The 25,318-nt window shown below is 37.7% G+C and overlaps 1 protein-coding gene across 1 annotated transcript in view; it reads left to right on the top strand.

Moving 5' to 3' along the window:
- UMAD1 (UBAP1-MVB12-associated (UMA) domain containing 1) overlaps positions 1 to 25,318 on the top strand; it is a 206,565-nt gene that overhangs the window by 124,937 nt on the left and 56,310 nt on the right. The window contains exon 3 of the mRNA XM_054564090.1: positions 17,409 to 17,476. Coding sequence (XP_054420065.1) covers positions 17,409 to 17,476 — 68 coding nt within the window. The remainder of the gene's footprint in view (positions 1 to 17,408; positions 17,477 to 25,318) is intronic.

Here is a 25,318-nt window from a genome sequence, read left to right as displayed (position 1 = left end):
AATTCATTAAAAAAATTTTAAAAAATAAATTAACTTGGATTTTTGAAAATTTACTAGTATATAGGACACAAGTTTCCCCCCTTATTCTTTTTCAAAAATTACCTGATCTTGTTTTCTAAATTTTTACTGTAGAACTTTAAAATATGTTGCCAAATTCAAGGGGGAAAGGGGGGATTTTATTGGAATTACCTTACTGGTATTTCTATACATTTTTGTGGAAATAATTGACATATTTATATGTATATAATCCTCTCCAGGAATAATTCTCCATTTATTCAAGTATTTTTATTAAATGTCCCTCAGTAAAATTTTATAGGTTGTGAATACATAGGGCCTGGTTTTTAAACATAATACATATTTTTTACATTGTGTGGCTATTGGGAATTAGATAATTTTCTTCCATTATATTTTATAACTAATTATTTGAAAGTTAATGAGTTTTATTATTAATTTTGTATTCATCCTCCTTGCTGAGCTATTATTAATGCTAATGGTTTTTTATTTGGGTTTGGGACCATTAATCCTTTTGGTCTTAGAACTGTTCAATTTTTAGATTCACAAAGAGAGAAACTGACATTGGAAATAAAGAAATAGAAAAACAGTAACCTGGAAAGCTATTTTAAAAATGTAGAATTCTGTTCATTTAAAAAACTCATTTTTGTCTTGCATTGAGGTATTATTTTTGTCAAATCCAAACCATTTTCTTTAACCTTGTATTTTGAATGAAGAAGGAAATCACAGAATTAAACATGAATTTAATGAAGAAATTTAAAAATGTGAACTTAACCTATTATCACATTAGGCAAATTATTTATGCAGTGCAAAACCATATTATTTACCATTTGTGTCACTCTAAATTTATTTTTTCCATTCCTTTGTTTTTTTTAAACTTCCCTTTTCTTATCCATTCTCTATTTTGCTTCTCTATTTCTTCTTAGGAATGTGGTAGTTTGCAAAGAAATTTTTTAATACTAATAGAAAGTAAACTTCAGAGTAAATAAGGGAAAAATGAAAATATTTCAGTTTTGTTTTCAGATTTTCCCCCTCTGTATTCTCACATACCTTTCTGTTTTTCTGGCTATTTCTCATGATGCTCTGTTTCCTTACACAGTTATTTATCTCAAACCTTTATACGTATACATGTGAGATACACACGTTTGTGGCATATATTGTCTTATAAAACACTGGAGGTAAGAAAGCATTTCTAGGTCATGTATGTACATGCTATTGCATATATAATAAGAATAACTTTTTCCTTAATTAGTTTACTTTTATTTTTTTAAACTTTTAAATTTGTTTTATTTTTAATTCATTTTAAATTGTAAGTTTTTAGTTTTAAGTACCTAGAAACTTGAGCCACAAATGTAATCAGAATAATACTTTAATCCTACTTAATCAGCATTATTGACTTCCTGTGCCTATATAAGCAACAAAAGCAGAATGTCTGGTGGATAATCTCTTGTGTGGATACACACACTCACTGGCAAAGTCAGATCTAGAAATAAACTATCCTTTTGAGGTGGGAGTTTGGTGGAAGATACCAACTAGGGTCTTGTTTAATCCTCGTAAGAGACAGGCTGGTGGCACTGTCTTATCTAATTTGTACAATGAAACTAGGTCAGATCAATTACAGATAGTTGTAGCTTACTTTAAGTGGTCTGTAAGTCAATGCTAGTGTCATTAAAATACATATTTCCTCTGTCAAAATAAAAACTATTCATTATCTCTATAATGATGGTAGAATTGGAGTATGAGAAGTTAAGAAACCTATCTTTTGTAGACCAGAAATTATACTTTTGAAAAGGTGGATGCTGAAGGGTGTGTGTCTGTGGGTGTTAAGCTCTGGGGCTGGGAGGGGACAGTGAGAATGAACAGTGAGGAACCCGTGGAGTTCTCTGCAGATCTCACTGAGTGGATTTGTGAGCAGGGATGAAGGACAGCAGGCAAGGTGAGCTTGAATTGGCTTCCCTGATTTAACTACCAAGAGCTTTAGTTTAAAAAAAATAAATTGTTGAAAATTGTAGAGATAAGTAATGTACTTTCATTAAAAAGATGTAAAACTGGTTCTAGTTCCTTAAGAGAAAATAGAAATGAAACATCAGAGCCAGCAATAATTACCCCAGTGGCATACTTAAAAACCAATAACAAAACTGCTTCAACAGGCACCCTGTTACACATGGTATTCAGTTCCTTTTGCCCAGTGTTTTAAAATGGTTAATGAATTTGAAGCAAAACCAGAAATAGATATTGTATTCTCTCTAATTCAGTACTTTCATGAAAAGGAGGCAAATTAAGAAGAAATTTAAGACAATAAATGGACCCAGTTTGTCTATGACAGTGTGCCATTCGGAAGGTGGATATTGTTCATGGAAAGAATTTAAAGTGAACTGTTTCTTTTTATAATTATATTAGAAAGAACATTGGTCTTGAACCCAAACAGAGTTTGGCTTGAACATTGGCTCTACCACTCAGACATTTTGTGATATTGGGAACTTTAAAATCTCCTTTTAATTATTTTCTTCACCTGTTAAATAAGCGAAATTATTCTTTCTTCATGAAGTTGTTGTAAAGAGATTGTCTCCTTTCATGAAGTTGTCACAGTTTCCTTGAAAAGCAGAAAAAAAATTGTTTAAAATCTTTTGAGAAAAAGTGCTAATAAGAAAATAAACAGGACCAGCCTGATTACACATCACTGTATTCCTCTGAATGTATTTTTAAATTAGTTTCTGCCCCTCCTTGTTGAAAGGTTCCCTAATTATCTGGGTAACCATGCACTACTTTCCTGTATAGTCATTTACAAGGGAAAATGGTGAGAAGGTGAAAGGCAAAGAATTAGTTTTGCTCGTGGGTGGGTTAAAGGAGACCTTTACGCCCATCTCTATCTCTGTCTTTATACAATACATATGTATTCCAAGCACCCCATTTATTTCTCTCTTTTGAAATAATTTCAAGTTTATGGAAAAGTTGCAAAAATAATACAAAGAACTTTTTGTTTTACCATTCAGAGTAAATTAGCAATATGATGTATGATTGCATCCAAATATTTAATGTGTATTTCCTAAACAGGGATATCTCCTATATCAATCATCAAAATCAAGAAATTAACCATCAAAACCATAGACTACCCCCCCATTTATATTTTGTCCAAATGATGATGTACTTCATAGCAAAAAGATCCAGTTCAGAATCACATGTTGCATTTAGTTGTCATGTCTCTTTAATCTCCTTCAATCTGGAATAGATCCCCAGTCTTTCCTTAATTTTCAGTATCTAGATAGTCTTGAAGATTACAAGCCAGTTATTTTGTAAAATATCCCTCAGTTTGGGTTTGTTTGACACATCTTTGAAATCAGATTTTGGTTATGCATTTTGTTAGGAATACCACAGGAGTGCTGTGTTCTTCTCATTGCATCCAATTATTGGATAGTGCATAGTTCCTATTCATAGTATTGGAAATGTTAACCATGATCACTTATTTAAGGTCCTGTCTATCAGATTTCACTACTGTAAAGTTACTCATTCTCTCTTTATAACCTCTCTTTGGGGGAGGTGCTTTGAAACTCTATAATATCCTGTTTATTATCAACCTTCCACTCACTAGTTTTAACATCTATGTTTCTTGGAGGAATTAACTTTGATAGTTGCCAAATGGTGATTTTCTAATTCCTTAATTCCTTCTTTGTTCATCAGCTAGCAATCCACTGAAAGGGAAATTTCCTTCTCTTATTTATTTATTACTTTATTTATATCAGTATAGGTACATGGATTTAAAAAACATTTATGGATATTTTTAATGGCGTATAACTTACTATAATTACTTTGATGCTTACATTGGCCCAGTTTAATCAGTGTGAGCCCCTTCAGTGTGCCTTTCTCATTCTTTGAGCAGGTCTTTACCCAGCTTGCACTTCAGTCGTCCGAACCACACCATTGCTGCCTCAGCCTTCTCTTCTTTCTTGGGCTCCAAATGCCACCACTGCTTACTTGCTGAGACTCAGTCATTCAGGAAGAGAAACAAGGAGGAAAAAAGAGATATATAGATAGATAGATACATAGATACATAGATAGATAGATAGATAGACAGACAGACAGATTTTTTTAAAAAGTTCTGCCCATAGAAATTGGGAAATAAAAAAAAAGTCTTGTTTACCAATCTTATTTGGAAACATATTTGGATAATCAGAAATGATGGGTAAGCCTCAAATAATTTATTTTAATTTTGGAATGTGTCTTAGTCCAGTTCAGGCTTCTATCCCACAATGCCAGAGAATGGGCAGCTTTAAACAACAGATTAATTTATCACAGTTGTGGAGGCTGGTAACTCTGAGATCAAGGCCCCAGCACGGTCGCATTCTGGTGTGTGTCCTCTTTCTCGTTCTTGCCTGCTCACCATGTCCTCATGTCATGGAAGAGGCCGGGGATCTCTATGGGGTCTCTCTGGAAGGGCACTAAGCCCATCCATGAGGGCTCCACCCTCAAGAACTAATAACCTCCCAAAGGTGCCACCTCCTAACACCCTCATTTTAAGGGGTTAGGATTTCAACAGAGGACACATCTAGGTCTCAGTTGAATGTTTTTGTTTCCTGTTGATATTTCAATATGAGTCCATTTCCTTTTTTTGAGAACTTAGGGCCTACACGACCCTAAGTTCTTTTGCTTTTTATCATTGCTACGTCTATATACTAGTTCGCAATCTAAGAAACTTATCAAGCACACTATTTGCTATAATCTTAGAATCAGGCTTAACAAGGATCCATGCATATTCATTATGCTTTTCTTCCTGACTTGTTTTGCTCTGAGATGGGTAGGTGGTCGATGCATGGTGTACAGACCAGTTGGCACTGTACAGAGAAGTAAGCATTCAGTATTTTCCTCCTCAGGGAGCCTTGCTGGGAGAACTACTTCTTGCTCTTTGCTTAGATTGAGAGGCTCTCCCAGTCGCCCCTCGGCTCTGGTTTTCAGGGCCTTTGCTCTCCCTGGGGTTGGTGTGCTTTCTTCAAGGGTGAAGAGAGTACGTTTGATAGCCACAGGAGGGAGAGGTTTGCTTTATTAAGTCTGGACATGGTTAGAGTGGGCGACTGGGAGAAGAGGAGGAATTTGATTGAGACGGGTTGATTTGAATGAAGCAACTATGCTTCGACAACTTTGCATAACAGCTGGTCTGTCGATATGTTTGTCTTTTCCATCTTAGTCCTTTAAGCTTTAACAAAACATTATTGGAGATTGGAATTTTTAAAATGTGTTGCAATTACGCACATGTCCAGATGAATACTAATTTTGCTGAATCTGTCCCTGTAAGACTACTGGATTTATTTGAAATAATTGAGTCATGAAGATATAAATATGTAGTGGGAATTTATAATTGAATCCTAATTGCAAGAATATCAAATTTATGAAACAGAGTACTTTTGTGGAATTTGGTGGTAATAAATTAGAAATATAACAAAGTTCACAAACCATATACAATCTACAGTTTTCACTTTAAAAATGACCTATGGTTTTACTGTTTAATAACCAATCTTGAAATTAGTGATTTCTTCTTTACAAACTAAAAGAACTGTAGATTTTTTTTGAACATTACAACTATTTTTAGAGGAATTTTAAGAATATCACAAATATGTTAGTATATATTTGTACTGTAGTGTTTTTTAAAGAAGATATTTTTAAATTAGTCAAATACATATCAGTAGCAAACTTAAAAATACAGCAATAAATACAATAAGATAAATGAAAATACTTTATCAGAATTGCTTTGGAATCTCAGCACCTCTTATATTTCATGCAATTATCTCAAACTCACTGTAACTACATAGAACCTGGTAAGTTCTCTCTGATTTCAAAGTCACTATTGACTCTTTGTCCTTTTTTTTCTCCCCTTACAAACTGCTGGGAAGTGTTTCCAAGTCTCTTACAGCTGGTCTACCCTGTCCTTTCTTATTGCAGAGACCCTGTCCAAACATCACATTAGAACTGTGATTATTGATCTCTCCTTAAGCCTTTTGTTTAGCTTCTACCTTTCACCGAGCTCTAAGTGCTATTAATAAACTTATTTTGACCCTGGCTAGTGTTGCTCAGTGGATTGATGCCGGCCTGTGAACCAAAGGGTTGCTAGTTCAATTCCCAGTCAGGACACATGCCTGGGTTGCAGCCCAGGTCCCCATTTGGGGTTACGCAAGAGACAACCACACACTGATGTCTCTCTCCCTCTCTCTCCCTTGCTTCCCCTCTCTCTAAAAATAAATTAAAAAAAAAACAAAACAAAACCAACAACTAAACATTTCATTTTACCAGTCATAGGTCATCCTCTTCAGCTTCCCTTATTTATTCCATAGTTTCATCAGAACATTTTGGTTTTCTGAGATTACCTGCCACAGCCTTGTGACAATGCCACACTTGCTGTAGTGCATCAGTCAGAAGATTGCCATCTCGTAAGGGTCTACCGCATTCTCCTCGGTGCCAGCCGCTGTACTCGATGCTGGCAATATTGTGGCAAATAAAATAAATGTGATTGTCCTGGTGGAACTGAGAGTCTGTTAATGGGAACAACAGCCACTAAACAAGTGAGTACATATAATAAAGTGATTGCAAATGTGTGGAAAGTGCTTTGCTGGAGAATGAGAACACATTGGAGCATGTGGAGGGGGATGGGTTCTCTGGGGAGAGTCTTGAGGTAGTGAGGCTGGAGCTGGGATGTGAGGTTGAGTATGTATTACCTGGTTGAGGTCTATATTGAAAATTTCGGGCACAGAGTGATCCTCGCTTTTCCCTTCATCACTTCCACGCGGTTGCCAAGAAAATTCCCACACTTTTTGATCATGCCACGGGCTCGCACTCACTGGGGCGTTGCATCCTTCAGTGGGCTTTTTGCCTTACATCTGTCTGACTTTGTGCTGTCAGCTTATCTGGGAGCTCCTGAGCTCAATGTCCCCATGTTGTTAGAGTAGGAGCTGCCAGTAGCAGGCTCTCAAAGTCGGATCAGTCCCCTGCCTCCGACCCTGCCACTCTCCTCTTCTTTTCCTTCCCTTAACTTCTCTGATTTGGTGGGATTTCTATGGGAAAGAAGCACAGCCAGTGGTGGGGACCTCAGAGTTTATTTGCTGATATTGAAACCCTCCCTCCAAATACCTGGCCTTCATTTTCAGCATCCTAGTGACTTCAAGGCCTAAGAGGACTGAAAAATGTCTCTTCCTTAGAGGAAGTTTAGGATTTTGCTTAAGATCATTAAAGGATATGCATATTAGCTCTGAAGTTTCACATAATCCATCACTGTACTCTGTTTATTCCACACTTCATATTTTAGATTTCTTGATTCAAGTTATACAAAAATTTCCATTTTTCAAACCAGTAGTTCGGTTTTATAAAGCATAGCATATGCTTGCAGTATCACTTACACCATGTTGTTATTTGATATTGTAAATACAAATAAGCTTGTAGGTGCACGTCGACGGAAACAACATTATTGTGCTAGTGCAGAGTGGCCAGGGCGGGCTCTCCCGAGCACACCTCTGTCCATTGTAACTAGGCAGCCGGTCAAGCCATTTCTTGTCACCAGGCCCGTCAGTGAGCCCTGACCAATTCTGTTGCAGAGAGGAGGAAAACGCACAATTTCCTATACTTGAATTTTCCTTTTTTATTGATATATTAATATAATAATATGAATATGGGGTGAAGGCTGATTATAATACCTGTATGTAAATACTTACTAGAACAAAACTAAGATAGATTATAAAATACAGTATTGAACAGTAGTAGACTTATTTTTAACTTGTACCATTTTATTGTTCTCAATAGTGGGTAACAATCTTACATTTAATTTTTTTCCTGTAGTTGTAGTAAAGCACACAGGTTTTATCATCTTAACCATTTTTAAGTATGCAGTTCAGTAGTGTTAAGTTCTTTCACAGTGTTATAAACCAGTCTCCAGAACCCAATTCACTCACAAAACTCAAACTGTACCTGTTAAGTAGTTCTCTATTTGCTCCTCCCTCCAGCCCCTGGCAACCACTGTTCTACTTTCTGTCTCTATGAATTCAACTATTCTACCTTAGCCGGTGTGGCTCAGTTGGTTGGAGTGTTGTTTCCTAACCCGAAAGTTTGTAGTATAAGGGGGATAAATGATAATAAAAAAATAAAAAGAAAAAGAAATAAAGATTTAAGTAGAAGATAAATAAAGTGAAAAAATTTTGAAAAAGAAAGAAAGAAAGAAAAGTTATGTGTTGATTCTTGGTCAGGGCACATACCTAGGTTGTGGGTTTGGTCCCTCGCTGGGGTGTGTATGAGACGCAGACAGCCGATGTTTCTCTCCCTGTCTTCCTCCCTCCCTTCCTCGCTCTCTAAAATCAGTAAGCATGTCCTCAGGTGAGAATGAAAAAAAATTTTTTTTTTGTACTATTCTAGGAACGTCATGTGAATAGAATCATACAGTGTTTGTCTTCTTGTGACTGACTTATTTTACTTGGTATAATGTCTTCAAAGCATCCATATTGTAGCATATGTCACAATTTCCTTTTAAAGCTGAATGATATTCCATTGTATGTATATGCCACATTTTGTTTATCCTTCATCTGTCGATGGACACTTAGGTTGCTGCCACCTTTTGTCTCTTGTAAATAATGCTGCTGTTGGCATGGATGTAAAAGTATTTCTTGAAGACCTGCTTTCAGTTCTTTCGGGAACTGAGTTATTGAGCCTCAACCTTAGCACAGAGATATTACTCCGCAATTATTTAAACAAGCGGGAGGGAAGGAGAGACCAAGGGGCAGGGCAGTCATTTCAAAAGCTAGGCAGATGATAATCTGTCAGCCACGCAAGGGTATCTCAGTCAGTCAGCTTCAGTGGTTTTCAAAGGATTGTCCACGGACCCCCTGCATTAGGACCTCCTGGAATGCCTCCTAATAGCTCAGATTTTTAGGCCCTTCACCAGACTTCATGAGTTTGAATCTCTTGTGAGACTCCCGAATTTGCATACCCGGTGGTTCTCCCACACACAGAAATGAGCGATGCACTGCCCGCCTGCAAGGAGATCTCAGACTTCCACGGGGCGGCCCGTGAAGGCCCTGCCGCCTGCCTTCAGCCCTGCTTTCCTTTGGGCTCATCCATCGTAGGCTAGCCCATGACTTGCTTTTGTTCCCGCTCAGTCTTTATATTGCAGCCCAACTCAAAGTTTGTAAATTTAGCAAAGGATGGGCAGGCCTGGGTTTGCAACCCTAAACTTTGATCCAGGCCCTTTTGGGGTCCTTCCTCAGGATGCTGATTAGTGATTCACTGCTGCTGTCTGCCTGCTTGTCCAGTCAATGGCTGGTGAAGAGGCCAGGGCTTCCTTTCTCAGGCCTTGTGGCGTTTGGGCGAACCTGATTCTTAAAGGGACTGGATCTCTTTTCTTATATGAACATTTTTAGTAGGACATATGCATAGTAGACTGTGACCCTCAGGAAAGTAATTCACACATTTATGTTGTACAACTGAATGACAAGTGTGCCATCTTCAATAAAACCAACCAGTTTCTTTTGCATTTTGAAATCAAACTGTCTTCATCTAGTTATCGCATCATATCTACCACATGTGGCTTTGCTTCTAATTGTGATCTGATTTGCAAGTGATTCACTTTTTAAATATCAACTTTCCTTCAAATAATATTGATGCATTTTCAGAAATATTCTCTTCAAACTTTTGTGTGATACAAGAGCACGTTTAATATTTGACTTTCATTAAAAGTAATGATACTGGCTAATGACACTTTTTTTTTTAAAATGACCGGAGCTGGAGACAAAGGGAAAAAAAGTCCTAATAAAGAAACTTGCTTTTGTTATCCTTGGTCACCTTTTTCACAGTGTGCTCCACACAATTTTCCACGTTGTAACTGATTTGGTACTCCCATCATTTTTAGTTTTGGGCTCAATTTACATTCAGTTCTTGTGATTGCTTGTTTGAAATCCCTTTTAGAATGTAAGCGCTGTGAGGGCAGAGATGCTATTACTTTGTTCACATGGTAGCCAGCATGACATATGGCACAGGGTAGGTATTTGTCAAATTTTTATTGAATGAATGAAATTTAACTTGAAACTGATGGTAATATATTTCATATACTGCTTTTATTATTTCTGCTAGAAATTTTCTCTGCAGTTTTCAGTTACACCACAACTGTTTTTTATCAATCTACGAACTAAATTTCAAGAGATTGAGAAAGTTACCTACCTAGTATCTCTGGTTGGACCAACTGATGCTGCAAGTTGAAACACATTTGATTTCATGGGGTCACTTATTTTTCTATGTTGAAAACTGACTGGACACAACTCCTGACACCAAAGAGTAACTTTACAAGTTTATCCTCTTGGATCGAAAGGAGACTGAACACTCTTGAGCGTGACTGACTTGATCCCATGTATCTTCAACCTGGGTTTGCATTATTGTGGATGGATCAATGCCATCTTCCCCCACTGCAGGCAGCACATTTGAGTCTTTGTTTCAGAAGACCAGATAACCCGGTAGAGTGAGCCTTTTCTTGCCCCTCTTTACAGATTTAGGCTTCAAGCTGCATGCACTGAAATCCTTTTTTTGTGTCAGTCCTGTTTGTTTTCAGCAGAGCCTATGGAACCTGCTGCCGGTGGGCTGCTCAGAGCAGCCCTTTGCAGAGACTTCTTTCAGCAGCATTTTGGGATCCAGGGTCAGAAACAATCAGTCCAACTTACTCTCACAGTATATAAATTTAGTCTGATTTAGGAAAGATGAACCAAAACGCTTTGAAGGCAGATTTATACAGCATGATACAATATTGTACAAATGTACATGTACAAAATGAATTTGGCCTTTTGTGTTTCTAGTCTTCTAGCCTAAAAGTAAAGATATCTAGGCTTAACTGTTTAGCATAGTGCTAAATGCTTAAATGATGTTTCTGGATTGCTTTTAAGGTCTTCCAGGAAAATTATTACCCATAAGTACAAAGGAACAAGACTCAGACCTAAAGACATCTGTGGAATCCCAGGACAAGTTAATTAAGAGCAGGCCAGTAGGACTAAACATGGGTCTGACCTCAGTTGGATTTGCTGGCATTCTTACTTCCCTGAGTAAAATGCCTTTAAGAATTCAGAGTGACCTTAAGAGTCGCAGGTAGCAAGCAAGGTTTTTAGCTCTGTGATTTCAATAGCATTCATAAGGTTAAAATCTAACATGATGCCTAGAAGTTTTATATAAATATGTACAATATTAAAATTAAGATTCACACTAATTTCTCGCGAAGTAGATCAGCCATTCTATTGAATGCTTAATTTATTTATTTTTTCATATTTTACCAACCATTTATAATTCTTTTTATAAGGCCTCAGTGAGTGGCGTATGTAGGATTATCTCTTTTACTGGCCACCTCCCCCCGACCTGACACACAGTCAAATCAACAGGTGTTTATTGTGTATTCACTTCATGACCAGAATGAAGCCAATGTGCTAATTGTATCCCATCCTTAGCAAATTTTGGGTATAATAATTTTAATTTGCTTTTTGTTAATGCCTAGCCAACCTTTTATTTTATTTGTTTGCTAACTATATTCCTCCCTCTATGGCTTAGCTTTTCCTATTCTTGGCTCATTTTCTTGAGGGGTTATAGGAATTATCATCAGAACCCTGACCTAACAGCAGGAGGCTCCTGGTGAGGGCTAGTCCTCAGCAATTCATACTTTTGTTTTTCCTTTATCCCTCCTTCCTTTATGATAGTGGGAAATAGGGAGTGAGCAGACAGCACTAGGGAAAGTGGGAGGAAAAATTGCATGAACTGGGGGTGACTTAAGTGTAAAGTGTGTTAAACTGAGTTGGGTAACTTAAGTTTTGATAAGTAATGAGAAGCCACATATTACATAATGACTTGGCGTTGTCCTCAGACTTGGATTTTAACACCCAGCGTGCCGTTCTTAAATAGACGTAATAAAGGCAGCTCACAGCACGGCCGCGAGGACGAAATGGCATTCCGGGTGACGGCCTCTCCCAGCACCTCTCCAAAGCTGAAGATAATGGCCGCAGCTACAGGACAAAGGCTGAACAGCAGTAGACACCCAGACAAAACCTTTATCTTGCCCCAACTCCTCTCCCTTCTCTGCAATTAGGGTTGAACACGTTTTCTCATTTAATCTTTGTAACAACCTCATTATGTATCATTATTCCCATTTTCAGATGAGGAAATTGAGGCTCTGAGAAGTTAAGTAACTTGCACAAGGTCACGGATTTGGTAAAGGATTTGGGTAGAGATCTGTCAGATTCCAAGCCTTTCTCTTGCCACAGTGCCAGGCTGCCTTGTATAATGAGTGTGTGACTGAGGAATGAAAAGGAGTTCATGGAGTGGCCATTCCACTGTTCTTTCCACTACTTCACTGGGTGAATGACTAATAAGCAAACACTCCCGGAGGGTATTTGCATTTAAAAGAGGAGCTCATTAACCCTAATGAATCTCTAATTGGTGGAATTTGTGGAGGAGATATTTCTGAGCACCGGGGTTTTCCCCTATGTCTTCAAGGTGCTTGGCTATCCTTTTCTCCTCTGTAGATTATCAACTCTTCTGGTATCAGAGGTATGTGGTAGAATGCAGTCACATAATGCTTGCTAGTCTGCCCTGCATGCAACTGAACAGATGAACAAGTTGTGGAAAGGATCATTTGAGGAAGTGTGGGTTAGGATTGTGTGAAATGAATGTTTAAAAGCTAAGTAACAAATTTAGCAACGTTGAGGGTCTTCTGAAGGGTCAGGTAAAAATATATTTCATAGTCAATTTTAACTTGGGAAATGTATCAGCATTTTCCATAATGTGTTCACAGACCTTCACAAGATGTTTAATAGGTATTAGGTGAATAAAATGGCTTCATAGTCAAATACATAGTGAAAAAATATTTAAAGTGTCTTTACTAAAGAAATTCTCAGAGCCTTTAATATGTTAAAGTGGAAGTCAACCAAAAGGGAACCCGTTCTTCAGGTTTTCCTCATGCTTCTGACCATAAAAATAGTTTTTCCAGGTGAACCCATTGAAACTTGTGTTTTGTAAACCGCATCCTCAAGTATTGAGTTCTAGATAAGAAAGAGAATGGTTTTCCGTATTCACTGCTTTTCACACGGGCACTCCCCAACCCTGTCCACACCAGCCCAGTCCTCGTCCTGTTAGGTTCTGGGGCGTTCCAATATCAACACCCCTTTTTCCCAGATAAGATCTGGTCAATTTTGGAAAAAATAAATAAAATAGAACAGATGAAGACCAAATTCTCATGTGTATTGCCTATAAAGCTGGTATTGAAGAATGTGCTTTCTATCAAGAAGCAAAGAGGTTTCCTTATCTCAACCCCAGGGTCAGATTGAGTTCCATCCAGGTACAGGATATTGGGGCAGGCGTCCCCGAGGGGGCGGTGGTCACTGTGGAGGGTCAGAGCAGAGAGAGCCCTGTGTTCTCTGTGGTCCTCCAGTTCTCAGGGGAAGGGGAAAGGAAGGGGCAGAACCATGGCAGTCAAGCCCCCCCAGATCACCAACCCCTGGACTGAAGGAGAGGGAGGCCTGGGGTGAATGCTGCCAGGGCTTCCTCCTGAGGAGCGCGGGCGCTCTCTCCGCCTCCCACTACCGAGGCCCCTGCCCAAGCAAGGCTCCCCGAGGACCAAAGCAGGCATTTGAGCTGCTTTCTCATCCTGGGGATTTCTGTCCTTTCTACCTCCCTTTATCCCTAGTGCTCACTCTTCATCATTTCTCCTCTTCTTCAACCCAATTCACCCCTAGAAGGGGATCATGATGGTAGTCTAATGACTGTCTCTTTCTTATCTCCTTATATATTTTAAACATAATTCAGTCTTTTATCTGAAAAAGTGGAGTGCATATTTCTGTAAAACAGGGATCCAGAAATTCCAGCACGGCAGTGGTCTTTGTAAATAAAATTTTATTGGGACACAGCCTCACTCATTGGTTTATATGTTGTCTGTGGTTACTTTCAGCTGCTACAATAGTAGAGTCAAGAAGTTGCAACCGAGACGATGTGGCCCACAAAACCTAAAATGTTTACTATCTAGCCTGGTACAGGAAAAACGTCAACCCCTCATCTAAAATATAGATGAATTTCATTTCAGTTCTTTAAGTCCTGAAAGAGCTTCATTAGTATGAATATATAGAGCCTTTATCATTTACTCATTCTAAATAAAAACTATATTTTAAAACAAGAAAATTGCACATTGTAGTACAAGAGGGATTTTGCCTCTAACGAAATTGTTTCTTTCCTTATTAACTTCTGGAAAAGTGTCCAGGGGACACTGTTTGCTTTGAAGGACCCAAAGGAAAGACAGTGACTTGCCCTGGTTAGAAGTGTCTGCTATCACCAGTGGAAAGGGGTGAGACTAGATAATCTGTGGGGCCTACGGAAGAAAAAAAGGAATAAAGAGAAGTGTCTCGGGGCCGAGGCGGGTGGGCCAGCACGAGATCCTTTCTTCAGGGCTAGGAGCCCTGGGCTTTGCTCTTCACTCCCTGTTCCCTAACTCACAGGCTTCATTGCCCTGACCTCGGCCCCCATTCCTCAGAACCTTCCACGGAATCCCCAGAGATGTCAGTAGAGCCCAGTTCTACTCCCAAGACTGCCTTCCACCTGGGAGATGCGGGGCATGTCACTGAGTGCTCTGGCCCCTAGGGCTCTCTCACCTCTAACCTGGAGTTGGGGCAGGGCGGGGTGGGGGGACATGTTTTACTGCACCACAGTGAGATTTCAGTGTAATGGCAGTAAAAAGAGACTTTATGAAATGTAATGTGCTGTGAAAATGTCGGCTGTTTTTATTCTTTTTAAACAGCTGATTTGCAAATGAAATTTTGAATCTACCCAGCATGTAAATTATAGTTAACTGATGTTTGAAAACTGAAATACCTTATTTCACATTTGCCACATGCATCTTTATTGTTAAAGGTATGGATAACAGTGTGGTGATTGATGGGGGGTGGGGGTTATAAAGGAACTAATGGTAATGGAAAAAAATACAGTAAGGATTTTTTTAAAAAGTACCTAACTTTCATGTGAGTTATAAAAAAATGGATAAAATAACTGAATTTCTGCCATAACAGAATAATTTGTCAGTGGGAGGAAAAAGACTTCAAAAATTGTATTTCTTTGTGACTTGATTTTTCTGTTGTTTGTATAGTTTTAATTTTGTGCCTTTGTTTATAGAGAATAATCTTGCAGATGGCATTTTTCCCTGTAATCAGTTATTGTCCTATCTGAGTCATCGCCAGACATGGCATTTCAGTAAATAGTGATTCTGTAATCGCTTCCAGGCAGATGTGCTGTGTGATGTCGGACACACTGGCTGATCATCTTTCTGGTGATTCAGGCAGTGGGGAGAAATAGGGAACGTTTCACAAAGGTACACGCCATGACGTCAGAAAATGGCAAAGGAAGCACACTGAATGCTTTTAGTTAAAAATCATTTGCATGGCTATGGGATGGAGGAATAATCATTTTAAAAGGTAAAAAAAAAAAATCTATCTTGAGGGTTTTTTTTAACCTAAAAGGCAACAAGTCTTTCATTCTGGGTGCTATACATTTTCTAGAAGCAGCATGCGTGGGAGTTGTTAAACACACTTTGCCCCCGCTGTACAGAGACGTGCGTTACCGTGGCCATTCACGCAGCCGTGGTTCTCCGCCTGTTATCAAGCCAACTGAACGCACTGTTCATTGGTTTTTCAGCCTGTGATTATCTTTTCCCTCACTTTCAGAGAGAAGCGAATTTCTGAAAATAAGACTCTTGGTATGCAAATTAATGGTCTGTGTAAACCGTCATTCAAAAATCAATCACAATGGTCTAGTGATGTCCTAGGTCACAAAAGTAGGTCGATTTAATTTTTCACTTAAAATTATTAACTCTATTGTCTTACAGATATTACCCAAAAGTTCCTAATCCTTTTGTTTCAATTTTTTTTACTAATTAACTGCTTTTAAAATCTAATAAGTTATGCCACAATTATAAATCAGTACATCGTAGTGGTAGTTCATAAATTTGCCTTTTAAGTTTCACAGATACGTTGTAGAAGAAAGAGACTAATTGTATGCTCAAATACAGTTTTTATTACATACCATTTAGTATTATGTCAGTTTTATAGTGGACATTATGAAGAAAAATGCACTAATTCAGCTATTATTTATTAAACACCTTTTATGGGCTGGGTCCTGCCCAGCTATTCTAATGTTATGCATAGCTGAGAACAAAGCTTATAGGCTGGAATATGTATTGATGTGCTTGGATTTTAAACATTTTGGGGAGTTCCTTTAGCTTAAGGAAAATAACTCTCTTGAGTAAATTAACTACCAATTTAATTCTTGCTTCATGTTTTTAGAATTTAATATAATTTTATTTAATCCTTTAAAATTTTCACAAGGTTCTTCTTTGATTATAGCCTTTGGTAAACTCAACTTTTATATTTCATATGGAAGAGCTAACCTCAGCCTTTCTTACTTTCATACTTTATCTCCAATCAAGACTTGTGACCTTCCTCCCATTAACAAATACCTAACCTTTAGTGTCAGCCAAGTTATCATCTGTGAATTTTGTAATATAACCTGTTGTGGACATTCTTGAGTTGGCTTAACTTTGTGGGAAGAGCAGTTTACGAATTACTAAGTTGACTTCTCATTATGCTTTAAGAAATAGGCTAATTGTTTCTTTACTTACTATGCATTAATCACAGCTCATTAGTGATAATTAATAAATAAAAATAGGCCATTAATAATTAGATTATGCTTATACTTAACTATGTTTGTGTTTGTCCTGTCCTTGGAGAAAGCCTGGTCACCGGCTTCATTTAGTGACGTAACTCACTCAGGCACCAGCCTTAGGGATCAGAGTATAACTGAAGGCTAATTTATGAATTTGTTCACTATTATTTCCTACTGTAAAGACTGTTCTACATTTGGTTAATTACCACACTCAAACATATGTATTGATTTTGAGGCAAATACACAGGTATACAAAACTTTATAAAGAATAAACCTGATTAAAAGAACTAATTTCAAGGACAGTTATTCATAGCATAAATACTTTTAATTTGAAAACAATTTGCCTTATATTATTTAAGCTGTAAGTGTTCCTGGTTTATTTGAAATATGACTTGGTTTACAAAAGATGAACTCACTTCATTCTTCCAGTATAAACCTTTATAAAACAGGATACATTTCTGGTTGAGGCTGTATGTACGTATGTGTGTGTATGTGTGTGTATATATGTTTGTGGATGATTTCTGAGACCTCAATAAAACTACTATTCTTAAAAATTCACTTATTTACTTCGTTACAAAGGAAAGAATAGTTGATTCCATAATGTGAGACATATAATATCAAAATATATTTCAAAGAAATAGAAGACAATTTGGCCTCAATGATGTGGTAATGTTTCCTGTTTATTTTATTTTTCTGTATTTCAGGAGATACAGCAAATGAGCAAGGAACGGCAGCAAGCAGTAAAACTTCAGAAGTAGAAGGCGATCAACTGGTAAGTGAAACTCTATAGAGTCCTTTTGGGATGAAACTGAACAAGTCATGATGATTATATATTTCTCTGAGGATGAATAGTAACCTCCACTCTTGCTATGCAGACTGGTGTCTAGATAGCAAGGAACAGGTGATCTGCTCAAAGTCAGGGGCTGGCAATAGTACAGGGCATGGCTTTCCAAGTGCTAAGCTTTTCCTTGTGCTGGAAATGGAAACTTTCTGTTGGAAAAAGAGAAACAGAATGAACCTAAAAGGGAAGGTTTGAAAATAATCTACTCAGACTATATTACATTACCATGTCCAGCATCAAAATGCAGTCCTCGATATTGCTGAATAGAAAAACTAGGGTATGTGTTCTTTTCCACACAGAAAACCTGTTCGCTCTTGAAGGTACTTGAAAGTGTCTTTAGGGCACTTTCGTGTACTGTGTAGAAACTAACATTGCATAATTGATCAAATAATTTTCAAGACTTAGGGGGAATGTTCATTCTTGGGGGGGAGGGGATAGCCATAAATTCTGAAACTTTCTAATGGTGACAGACCTTTACTTCCATTCTGCTGCAGCACAGGAAGGTATTGGTATGTACAACTGGAGTGGGGTCAGGAACCCAGCTTCTTTGGTTCATCTCCATATCCCTAAAGCCTAGCAGAGTAGAGAGTCAAAAATTTGTTGAATGAATGAATACAATCATGAATTGCAAGTAGACAGTAATATGTATTTGAAAAAGACTTTAATTTTTAAATTCAGTTTTTCCATAATGAATGATTATTTTATAATCAAGAAAAAAACTTATTTTAAGTGATATAGGAAGTATACTGATGTAGAGGAAGAAAAGTATCATCTTTCCCATAGAGCTGCATTCATTTTTCATTGATGTGTGCTATACATATTTATTAAGCACTGATGGTATTCAAGGTGCTGTGTAAGGAACTGAGTCTATAATGGTGAAAAAATTCAAGGACAAAGAAATATGTCTAGACTATACATTAAAACAACTTGATCTCTTTCATTTATTCAGACATTTAGTGAGTGATGACTATTAGTAGCATCTTTGATGGGAAACAAAGGTTGATATATTTGAAGTTTGGCAAAGAGCCACCAGAATGAGTTAGAAACCATCCATGATTATTGAATTTAATTTCTTAGATATGGGATTCACTGGAAATGTCTGTGGTACTTGATTATTTTTCAAAGTTGATTCATTGATGGAAAGAATTATAAGATTAATAATTCTTAAGGAAAGAAGCTTTTGAGATTATGATCCTTCCATATTTCAAACTAGCTCATTATTATGCCATTTTATAGTCTATTATATACAACCAGTTCTTAATGAGTGGATTTATATATTCATGCTGTAACAGATATTTCAGAAGTGCCTTCTATTTGAATAGCAACTGGACATTTAGAGGGTAGTGTTTGTTATCAAGAGAGCGTACCTATGTAACAAAGAAGAAACAAGGAGACTGCAAATGAGACCACAGGGTTAAATCACAGTACAAGAAGATAATAAAAAATACTTTCGAGGCTATGTGAGTCGGGTGGCAGACTCTGACCTGCAGAGTATGCTCCGGGTCATTACTGATCAGGAAATACAATAAGTTGCCCCAGACACTTTTCTCTCAGTCTGCCAGGGAAAGGGGTGGCGCTTCCCTCTCGTGGAGAAGGCCCCAAGCCCCTGTGTCCAAAGGTTTTTATTGAAAGGGTTATCGATAGGGCTAGATATTAGGAATGTACAGGTAAACATCAATATGTTAATGTTTACAGAGAATAGATGATGTTTTGAAGGGAAAAAATGGTGGGAACACACTGATTTACATGGGTCCAAGAGGAGACGAGTAAACATGAGAGCATAAACATAAGAGCGCCAGAGGGTTCAGGGTCAGGGTCTGAGAATAATGTAAATTTTCTTCCCAGCATGAGCTGGTTATCATAGCTTTTGAGGGAAAAACAAAGCATGCTTCAAAACATTTACTTCTACTCCTGATTTCCCCCGGGAACCACCAATCCAGTTTAGGGCTGTCTCCAGTATTGTTTCAGACCTGAGCCAGGCAGGTGGAGCAGAGCCGCCAAGAGATAAGGAGACTTCTTTCAGACAGAATGAGGACCCCAGCCATATCATAGCTGAGGGGTGAGGGTCTTTTTGCCCTTTCTCCATGTCCCCCAAGTTCTTCCCTGATGCCCATGTGGCTGTGCCTGTCTTAGGTTGCCCCTTCCGTCAAGGGGTCTTACATGTCATTGACTAACCAGCTATCCTCCAGGGCCAAGCAGGGCGATGTGAGGGAGGCAGGGACTGCACCCCTGCCAGGGGGACAGGTTTTGTCTCCTCAGTGGCCTAATTTCCCAAAGCCTCTTGCTTAGCTCCAGCCTTGGGGACCTCTCGCCTGTTGGCAAGGCTACAGTCCCTGAAACCAGGTGGGACAGTTGCCAACATGTATGACTAGACACCGAAAAGACAAATAATCATTCAACTCAACCTTAAGTCTAAAATGGAATTCATTATTCTTCTCCTTTAAAAATCCCCCCCAAAAACATTGCTGCATGTTCTCCACCTACCCTCCACCCCATAGTCTCCCTTGATCAGTCAAGGTGAGATTTATCCAGCCTCATGGTTTAATATTCTGCATAGAAGCTGATGGTTCCCAAAGTGTATGTCCAGCTAGACCTACCCCGAGCCCTGCATTGCATCCCACTGCCCATGAACTGTTTCACTTACAGGCGTCTAGACAGTTCAGCCTTTCCTTGACTAAGGAAGAACTGTTGATTCTCGGCCCTTCCTCCCTGCACCTTCTCTCTGCTTAATGTGTTTCTCTCTCTCCATCGCATATCACCATCTTCTCTTAGTGGTTTAGAACAAAAACTCCTGAGGCGCCCCGTTCCCTCGCACTCCACATGCAGCCCAGCAGTAAGTCCTGGCACCCATCCCTCCAAGCCCAGAATCTGACCCCTTCTCAACATTTGGCACTGCTCGAACCTGAGTCGAAACTATCACTTTCTCCAGGACTCTCTGCTTTCATTTTTCCCCCTTAAGTCCGTCCTCCATATGGCAGACAGAAATATAAATCAGATCACATCGTTCTTTGACTTAAAATCTGCTGGCTAAGCCCCTGACAGTGGGCTTCAAGGAGTTTCATGTGCTCTGCGGTCTCATCTCTTCCTCCACACTTCAAATCCCCATCCCCATCCCGTCCCCATCCCCAGCTGCCTTTCTGTCCCTTTCATGTTAAGCTCATTCCCATCTTAGCTTCTGCATCTGCTCTCCCTTCTGTACCACAGCTTCACTTGGCCTCCCTCTTATTACCCAGATCCTAGTTCAGGTGTCACTTTCCATGACTGTCTTTTCTCCATCATATTTATCACCATCTCAGATTATTCACGTGTTTCCTGTCTGCCTCCCACGATGAGAACGACAACAGACCTTGCGTGCCTCAAATAGCATCTGCTACATAGAAGGTGCTCAATAAATACATGTTAGATGATAATCTAGATTTCATTTCATGTCATCATCTGTCTGCCAAATTCAAGGCCTGAAATTACCATTTCGGCTCATTCTTCCCACCCTCCTCATGAAATCTATCATCAAGTCCTACTGATGCTACCTCTGAAATACCTTCCAAATCTGGTTCCTCCTCCTCCAACTAGGTCCTCATCTGTTCACCAGACTGTTATTAAACAAGCAGTTTCTTTCCAAAATCTGTTTCTAAAAAAAGAATAGCATGTTTTGTTACTTCAGGCCCCCCAAATGTCTCAAAATCTGCAGAATAAAGCTTAAACCCAAAACCCTGTTCAAACGTCACCTCCTCTGTGAACTCTTTTCCCTGCTCCCTCAGCCAGAGATAACCACCAAGTCCTGTTCCCCTTGTGTTGTGTGGCAGGCGGAGAGCACACCTCAATTAGCTTTATAGCCTCAGCCACTGACAAACTGTCACAGGGGTGGTGTGACCCAGATGCTGTCCGTGATTTCTGGATGATGAGTGAATAAACAAGTGGTCCTCTGCAGATGCTGTTTTATGAGTAGATCTCTTCATTCAATTCTGTCTTTCACCTTGTATTATAAACACACAATTATTTTTCCTCTTTAAAAAAAAAATTCGTTCTTAGGAGTTACCCATTAAAAAATGTTACTTTACATTATTTTTAGCTCTCTGACGGCATTAGCAAGGAAAAGTATAATGATTTCAGTTAGTTTTTAAAAAGATATGCATCTGATTAAGAAATAATTCTTGTACCTAGTAGGATTCTCATTATTTTATTTTTTAATGGCTATATAAGAAATGTTGAAATATCACTTATAATGAGAAATATTTGGTAAATTAGTATGGATTCCATAGGATTAAAAATAACATTCTTAGTTGTCAAAATATAACTCGTTTTTCTGAGGACCCTTTGGAGGTGGCTTTTAGTATAACAGAATAAGGGTTGGGTTTTTTTTTTTTTTTTTTTTGAGAATTCATATAAATATGTAGGTTGCCTCCTATTTTCAGGGAATTGATGGACATGGGAGGGAGAGGATACAGAGATACATAAGGCTCTGTGACTCCCACTTACAGAAGCAGAAATTTTCAATCTATTCCTGGATAATTAGAAAACTCCACAAGTCACGATAATATAAAGTGGAATAAATAAGTTCATTAAACTCCATAACTACAAAAATAACTGAGATTTCAACAAAGAATTAATATTAGTGAGAATCAAGAAAGATTTCATGCATTATGCATTTTGAACCATGAAAAATTTTTCCTTACTATTTTTACATTACTAAGATAAATTTTTGTGAAATGAAGTTCTTCATAAGGACATTTTAGAAACACAGAAGCATATCATGGCATGAAACTTCCTTCTACAAGTGAATCTCAGTGACAGATGAAAAAGGGTTAAAAAATAAATGCAATATGTCTGTGTGACACTGTAGTTTTTTTTTAATGGCGGGTAAAGTCTTTTGTTAAGTAGTCTGCGACATTTTCCTTTACACTTTACAGCCCCAGTGTACTTCACAAGTGGGTTCCCTCCCCAAGTACAGCTCTCTCCCCGCCATCATGGCAAGGCTAGCATCTCGGTGGACTGGAATTGGAAAAAAGGAGAACTAGTTTGGGCGTCAAATAATTTAATATTTACAGAGTTGGATTATGAGACATTTTAATACATTGACACAAAATACAATGAAAAGCAGCCCATATTCTTACATTAAGTAATTAGTGAGACTTTTTACTTTGTGAAAAGAAAAATAATACAGCATTCGTTCCAGAAAATCGTAATTTCTCAGTATGTTTTTTCTCTTCTTCACTCCCTCTCTGCAGAGTTTCTCTCAATGATGACTTAAATTAGGTACCACTGCTTTTCCCATGGTGTGCCCTGTATGTGATCCCAAAGTATCACCACCTAAAATAGGAGAACTTAAGGAAACACTGAATACAGTTCTCTCAAGTCGTGCTTTAGTCTACATTTTAAGAGCCATTGGTAACTTTTAACGGAATTCACCATGTTTTTTGTGTGTAGAGTGTAAATCCACATTTGGGCTTACTAAAATTAAAGTCATTGGACTCTAGTACTTGGGGAAAAAAGTTGTAATTTGGAACTAATTGGAGGACTAGCTATGATATTCTGTTTTTTTCTCTTTTCCTTGTTGCCTTTCTGGGTAGACTTTGGTAGTGAGCTGTAAGACACAGCGTTTGCTTAGTGTCCTCTACTAGTCTATAAGCCTGCGACATAAGCTCAAGGGAGATAAACCCACAGATTCATGGGAGGTCTGGTTTCAGCTTTTGCCATTGTGACTCATCTCTTCAGGGAATAAACATTATAAGTAAGCAAGTAATTAGTCATTCTTTTCTAATCTTAGGCTATGGAAATTTGTTTTATATTGTGACCACTAGACCATATTAGCTACTAATGTACTAGTAGACCTATTCATGTTTGGCTTTGTAGGTATATTTTAAGAGCTACATGCATGTAAATTTCCATTTTTTAATATAATTATATTGAATTTTGATGACTATTAATTTTAACATATACTCTTACATTAAGTGTTTGTTGAGCTTAAATTTGTTTTATTTGTACTCCTAAAATTATTTTTAATTTGCATTTATTTTTAGTCTCCAAGGCTGAGGAATATGTTTATTTATTTAGTTCACTGGCCTAAGATAGCAAAATACAAAAACAAGCCAATAAAAAAACTCCCCACAAAACCACAATTCCATTTGTATATTTGTCTTGAGTGACAACTAATTCACATATGCATATGGAGCCACATATAAAATAATAACTAACAGATGGTATAGCTGCAAAGTAGGATTTATAAAGATTACTATCAGCTAGTGGTATTGAGATACTCTTGTGGTTATACTGACAGAAGACACGAAAGTTATTATAATAATAAACTGTGACACTAATATACCCCCAGCTTCTGTTAACCGAAGTATCTTATTGCATATTTAATATAATTTCTTAATGAAAACCTAAAACAATCATGTAGCCAATTTGTACTAGGAAATTTAATAGAAATTGCAAAAACAGTAATTAAGATAGTAGCAACAACAACAAAATGTTTGCTAAAATTAAGTGCATAATATTAGAATCCCTGGAAAATAAAGTAAGGACTTTGCAAACTTGTTTATTCAGATCATTTCAAGCACACTTCTCAATCTAGTACACAGTATTTGTACTGATTTATTTGTGTATTTGTAAATAGTTCAGCTACATGTGGAATTCATAGGTCAGTAATTTAGGCAAAAGTAGATTTTTTGGAAAAAGATATGGAAAAAAGGCACATATTAATGAAACATTCATTTTTCTTGTGTTTTCATACCTATGTCTTATTAGAGAATCTTCAGACTCTGTAAGGACTCATTTCGTTGTTGCTTTTATTTCAGATAATCATCAAAGTGCAGGAAAATATCCTGAGCTTTGTGAATGCCATATGAGGTAGACTTTGGTTACCACTTCTTTGGAAGGGGAGTGAGATTATCTCACTTAAAACTGAGTTCTGTGTAGAAAAGAATTGGGGGGTTGCATGGTGTAGGAAAAAGGAGACTGGAGGGAGTGATTTTCAAGAACAGTGTTAAAATAGCATTCATTTAATGAAGGCTGCATTTCAGTTTAAGAATTTTTTAGTATAAGATGGTATATAAGTTTATAAATTAAAAGTTTGGGGGTTATAAAGATGATTATGAAACTGTTTATTCCCACGACATAGTCATAGTCCAAATACAGGTATAATGGGTATTGATATTGACGGCAGTTTAAATTGGTATAGCCATTTTTGGAAAGCATTTTGGCAATAAGCACCAAAAACCATAAAGATGTTAATATACTTTGACAGTAATTCCACTTTTAGTATTCTATTCTAAGAAAATAATGTTTCAGATCCACAAGAAGTTATATAGGCAGAATGAGGGCAATCCAGTCAATGGAATATTTTTCACTTTTCATAAGTGAAATTTATGATTAGTTTTCAGTAAGTAAAGACTCTTGGTTTCATAATTTCAGTTAAAAATGAGGTATAAAATTATATATACAGTGCAATTGCTGCTGTGTAAAAACTGTGCAGAAAAAAGATGATGTAATACATGAAAACATTAAGTGTAGTTGCCTTTGGGGTGATAGATACGTGAGTTAAATCACTCTCTCCAGGGTTCTGATTTTCCAGTTTGTCTATAAGGAGTGTATCTTATATTTGAAATGATAGTGAAGTTGGTAGTGAGGAAATGATGTATTGATTTATTTGAGGGCAATTTTTGCTTAATAGAAGAACTATTTGTATGGCAATAACACGAATGGAGCAATCCATTGAAGATGATCTTTGGGAGATATGTTGGCGCTTCTCTGCCTTGGTTCACTTAGGTCGAAGAT

This window comes from Pteronotus mesoamericanus, unplaced genomic scaffold (assembly GCF_021234165.1).
Source record: "Pteronotus mesoamericanus isolate MK-2021 breed Mesoamerican mustached bat unplaced genomic scaffold, CSHL_Meso_final scaffold_85, whole genome shotgun sequence".
NCBI classification, from domain to species: Eukaryota; Metazoa; Chordata; class Mammalia; order Chiroptera; family Mormoopidae; genus Pteronotus; species Pteronotus mesoamericanus.
Note: the sequence above shows the minus strand (reverse complement) of the source record. Positions and strands in the feature narration are given on the sequence as shown.